Raw genomic sequence first — 6000 nt, 5'->3', positions numbered from 1 at the left:
GTCGGTGGTGACTCTCTCTTAGATCCCTCGGAGTATTGGAATATTGTTGTATTAGAGTATCTTTGGTGCACTCCGATATCTTATTATTACACTACCAGATATCTTGTTCTCCATCAACAAAGTTTGTCAGTTTCTTCACTCTCCGACAATGGAACACTAGGCCACTATGAAATGGATCTTATGGTACCTCAGGAACACAATCGATCATGGACTCCATTTCTACTCCACTTCAGCTCTGCTCACTCTTCAAGCTTTCTCTGATGCTGATTAGGCCAGTTGCCATGACAACAAGTGTTTTACTAGTGGTTATCTCATTTATTTAGGATGAAACTTGGTTGCCTGGAGCTCTAAGAAGAAACCCGCCATTGCTCAATATAATATTGAGTCTGAATTCCAAGCTTGCGCTAATGTTTCAACGAAGATGTTTTGGGTTTGTTCCTTGCTACAAGATTTGGGCCTGTCACTCACTGACTCAGACATCAGTTATTTGGTGTTGCAATATTAGCGCCATGTATCTTGCATCCAACCCTGCCTTCTATGCTCGTACGAGTCACATTGAGGTCAATTTCCATTTCTTGAGGGATCTTGTACTCAAACATTCTCTCTCAGTTCAATTCATATCCTCTAGTGATCAGGTCGCGGATCTTCTCACCAAACTAGTATAGCGGTACTTGCTTCATTTCTCTCCAGTCCAAGCTTCATGTCCTTCCTAGACATTTCACTTGAGGGGGCGTATTAGAACATGTTTCATATAGACTCCTTAACAGATCTGGATTTCATGTCACTCTCTCTTATAGTACCTTATCTCCTAACTTATAATTATTAGTGTTATAACCCAACTTAACACCTAAGTGATGTTTATAATGTAATCAAACTATAATTGATTGATCACTATAAATACATAAGGGTTAGATCACCTAACTTATCAAACCATTCTTCATAAATACATAAGGGTTAGATCACCTAACTTATCAAACCATTCTTCAATCTTCGCTGTGTTACCTCTGCTTCCACCACAAAGTACAAGGAAATTTTTCCTTTGGATTTTTCCCCAACTTTGTTCAGGTTAAGGCATTGAGTGAGATCGCAACAGGAATTCAAGGTACCAACACAAGAGATATTGGTGTGGGTAACTAAGTAGATGTGTAATAGACTCCATCATAAGCTATTATGTGTATTGCTTAAACCAAATTTGGCTTGAAAGAAGGTCTAACCTATTAAAGAAGAACAGCCTTAATTTGAAGGAAGTGCCTCAAGAGAGAAGGTCATTGATTCTCCTCGGATGGATAACTTGGATGATCCTTACCTATTGAAGAACGGATGATCGATTCATAAATAGCCAAACCTCTGCATTGTCCACATATCCAGCAAATAATCAATCGTGTTTCAACCCATCCATGAAACATCTATATATTCACCGTTGGATAATGAAGGCCAATGGAAAAGAAAATGAAGACTTGAGATAATAAGGAAGTATATATTTGTGTAAGAAAACAATTTAATGGTGTTTACATGCAGTAATTACAAAATTCTTGGTATATTTCATTCTCAGGACCCCATCGATGAGCAGCGTTTGCATTAGTTGGGGATGCAGCTATCTCAGCTTCTTTGTCCGACCAATTTAATTTTCCATTCTTCGTTTGCTAGGCCAAAACCTGTAACACTGGTAGTGTTAAAGGAGGTGTGGGGATGGATCAATTGGGACCCCAACAGCTCAAGTACATAACTTTTCTGAGAGATTCTTCAGATTGCTTCATCTGCTGCTCATCTCTCAATGTCTTGTTATAGGCCATCACTAAGGAAGAAGAGATGCTCCTCTTAGCCTGAGAAAACGATCCCAGGTTGTTCTTGGCGTGTTGATACAACGACCTCAGAGTGTAATTCCATCTGCAGATGCCTTGATCTTTCAATGCCTCCACAGCTGCAATGCTTGCAGCAGCAACCCAAGCTCGGCTTGTGGAACTCATCTTTCTTTTCTGTTTGTTGATTGTTTCTGATAATTTCGGTTTAGATGTATTTCTTGTTTGTCTGTGCTCTGGTGAAGCAGATTGGATCTGGGGTTGTTATATATAGAGATAAGGGGTGAGGGAGATCGATCAAACTCATCAAATTCAGTACAACAAAACCAGTGGCGGTTCCAGACATGGTTCTGCGACGCCAATGGTTTGGGCTTTTGGGCGTCCAATAAGAAGAAAGAAGCAGACAAACAGACAAACAAAAGCAGAAAGAAAGGATGGATAAATAAGACAGCAATCCACCATCTCTTCCTAGGACTAGAGCTAGACGAGTTTTACTAGCTTGCCCTTTACTGTATGCTCCATGGATGGCTACAAGAGCCCGTGGTGGATAGCCAGAGGGGTACAATCAGGAACTCCGGTCTCAAGTGAATCAAAAATTGGTGCCCACTGGTTGACTGATGAGCGCGTGGTTTCCATTAATCCGCTTTTGCCAGAATTATTGGAGTGATTCCTTTGGGTTGTTTTCTCTTTAGGCAATTCTGATATATATTGTTGTCTTGTCTATCATTGATCTTTCTCACTCTTTCATGTCAGTTGCCAGTTGGAGGTTTTGTATTGGATCTTGAGCTCACGGGCTCGTGGGTGTGTGGCCTGGGAAACTTGCCACCTGTTAAATATACAGATGATCATCTGAGTCTTCAATCAATGGGTGGGTCCCACGTAGGGGACCTGAGCTTTTTCCGTTTGCAAATAAGGCAACTTTTATCATAAGCTCTGTATTTAACTTGATTAAACCATAACTAATATAGTTACATTCACGAAAAAGAAAATTAACTACAATCGGTGATCCATGCCCTAAAGACAATTTTTTAGTTGATGAAACAGACATTTTTTAGTAAAATCAGCTTATAACCTAATCATGGTCAGGCTAGGTAATCCAGTTGGCATATGAGAGAAACTGTATAGAAATTTAATTGATTTAACTTAAAAAAAAAAAAAAAGAAAAATCTTTCCTTGGGTCCTCATCAGGTGAAATGCCAACTAAAAAGAAATTAAGGGCTAATTTGAAAATAATATAAATACAAATATGTATAATACAAGTATAAAGATTAAAAATATCATATATAAGGTTCTGCATTGTATTTTGCAAACAAATAGATTTAACTTGAGGCTGCATTTGGTTGCAGTGCAATTTTATTTGCACTAGTACAAATTCATGAGAGTGCAAATGAAAAAAAAAATTGTAAATCCTCATTTAATTTTTTTTAGGTTTTACCTTATTTTACTTCATGTCTTAATTTAATTCATTTATACTACAATCAAATAAGATAAATAGGTCAAATTTTACACTCAAATCATTTGTACTGTCATAATTTTGCATCGGTGCAGATTTATTTATATTGCAACCAAACACAGCCTGAATATCATTTGAACTATTAACAAATAAATAAACAAAATAGATGCATTCTTATTTTCTACCAGCAAAAATTAAAAGTTGCATCAACAGATCCCACTAAAAAGATATATAATTAGCAGATCCAAACACGCTCTTTTTTCTTAGCCTGCAAAATAATGACAAGGATTGTGGATGGTGGGAAAGATATAAAACAAGGAAAGTATTAGGAGTGATCATTTTCAGCCAGGCTTCAGCCCGGTTTTTGGGCCAGGGCCAGGCCCAAGTTATAGCCCTTACCATAGGTGCTCAGGCCCAGCCCAGCCCAGCAAGAGCTTAGAATTTGATGATTGAATTTTAAAATAGAGAAAAATACCCTAGCATCTATCATGCTATAAAAAATCAACTGTGGAGGCTGAGGCATTGCCGCATTGGCCTTTGTTATATTACCTTGTGTTTAGGGGTGCAAATAGGATTGGCCCGAGTTAATATTTTACACTGTTTTAGGCTAGAGACTTTGAGCCAGGTCCATTCAAATTCTGATCGAAAATTCCCAGCCGTCAAAAAGAAAAAAAAAAAAAAAACGATTAGTCTACTTATAGTGATTTTATATTTCTTTTATAATCAGGACCAAGGCAATGGGTTTCATCAAGTGAAGTTGAGTAAAAAGAACTATGACATTTCTAATTGGGTGAGTCGGTCAGAGTCCAATCCGAGCATTATTTATTATTTTATATTAATTATTTTCAAATTGGAGTATATCTAAATCTCCAATAGTTAAAATCTTATATCCGATCTCATGATTTAACAGATCTTACAAAGATTAATCCAAATTCAATTTCAATTACATTAACGATGTTTGATATGCAAATCTGATCAATCAGATTTAATTAGCAATTAGTCGGGACCCATGTGATGCACGGGTGTCATTAAGAGAAGTTGAGGAAAGAGATTTAATATATTTTCAGTTAAACGGTGCTCATCTAACTCCAATTCAAGTTGCACTTTAGTGAGAGTGGCTAATTCCCTATGCTCAAGATAAATTTGTATTATTTTTCGTATCTTAATGATAAATTTTTTTATTAATTTTTATAATTATTTTTGGTGTCTTAATGCTAAAGTTTTGTTTGTAATTATTTCTGAATAAGTGGTTAAGGAAAATTTTGGTTTTTAAAGAAAATTAATGCATTACATTAACATTTTCTATTTCAAATGCTAACTAAAGGAAAGTATTTGCACCTTCTATCAAAACAATATAAGAGATCTTTGTTAAGGACAAAACATATATAGGAGAGGTTCATAGGATTGTTAGAAACCCCAAGGAGGTTTTTATAATTTTCTCTTTTTTAAAATAGAATCTAAGTTTATTTTATGTTAATTAAACTATATATAAGGCTTTTATTAAATTTTCTTTTTATTAATCCTTATTAAATTTAGTTAATTATATTAAATTTTTATTTTCAATGGAATTTAAGTTCATTAGAAAAAATTAATTATAAAACTAATAAATGGTATACTATTTTGTATTAATTTTAAATGAACATTAGTTTTTAATTTATCTTATTACTTTTTATTAATTTATTTCTTTTTATTAATAATTATTTGTGTCTTATTTAAGTAATTTAATAAATTATTTTTACTATGGTTCATTAATTTTTATTATTTCAAATGGAATATAAAAGGATTAAACCATGCGAACCATGGTTAATTAATAAATTGTAATTTTTACTATGGTTAATTAATAAATTATAATTTTTATGAAGTTTTATTCAATGTTTTAAACTCGTCATTGGCTAAGATGGTTAAACCATGTGAACCATCTCCTGGCCCTATTTGTAATTCAAGGTTTCTTAAGACCTACTATTTTGTCAAAACCCATTCAACCTAGGTAGTTGAACCATTAACCTTTTTTTATCTACTCATTGGATCAAGGGTTACAAATACAATGTATTGAAAACTTCTAAATGACTTAACTTTGTGCTCAGTTGTCTGATTAGGGTGATTTTTTTTATTATGGGTAACTTTTCATGATCTTTGCAACCCCACAATTATAATATATATATATATATATATATATAACCCCACAATTACAAATATATATATATATATATATATATATATAGATATAGATATGTATATTTTGTGGTCACAAATCTCAATTTCTAACTCTTTTATTTAAAAAATTAAAAGCTAAAATAAAAAGTACTAAACCTAAATAATATATACTGACACAAAATGTAATCTTATTATACATATACAGATGGGTGATGCGTCACAGTTTGATTTGTCTAATTTGGATAGTTAAACCATTGACACATAGGACCGGATCTAGTAGGCATAACATAAGTAAGCACATTAAATGAGCACTTTACAAATATTTTGACAACTATCAAAAGTGGGTTTTAATCTTTTTCAATGGTGGGCTAAGGGTATTTTAAGGGACAGGTGCCAAAAAAATTTTCAAGTGCTCATTAAAAGTGCTTACAACATTCTGCTTACCTGATCTGAACTGTATAAATTGACTTGGACCAGTAACAAATCAAGGGAGGACAAATTCATCCTTCCTTGAATGAGCCAAGAAAAAAAATCCCAATTTGTCCTCTCTATAATTTGATTTTTATATCATTTATGTTTTGTAAAAAGACATGT

The 6000-nt window shown here is 33.8% G+C and overlaps 1 protein-coding gene across 1 annotated transcript; it reads right to left on the bottom strand.

Annotated features, from left to right (window-relative positions):
- Nucleotides 1-1457: 1457 nt before the first annotated feature.
- LOC148874776 (uncharacterized) lies at nt 1458-2192 on the bottom strand. The gene has a single exon (XM_088966558.1). The coding sequence runs from the start codon at nt 1965-1967 to the stop codon at nt 1695-1697; it is 273 nt and encodes a 90-aa protein (XP_088822684.1). The 5' UTR covers nt 1968-2192; the 3' UTR covers nt 1458-1694.
- Between the last annotated feature and the right edge of the window lie 3808 nt (nt 2193-6000).

This window comes from Nelumbo lutea, chromosome 1, assembly GCF_056320005.1.
Source record: "Nelumbo lutea isolate HS-2025 chromosome 1, American lotus-T2T, whole genome shotgun sequence".
NCBI classification, from domain to species: Eukaryota; Viridiplantae; Streptophyta; class Magnoliopsida; order Proteales; family Nelumbonaceae; genus Nelumbo; species Nelumbo lutea.
The sequence above is the reverse complement of the archived record's forward strand: the minus strand, read 5'-3'. Positions and strand labels throughout refer to the sequence as shown.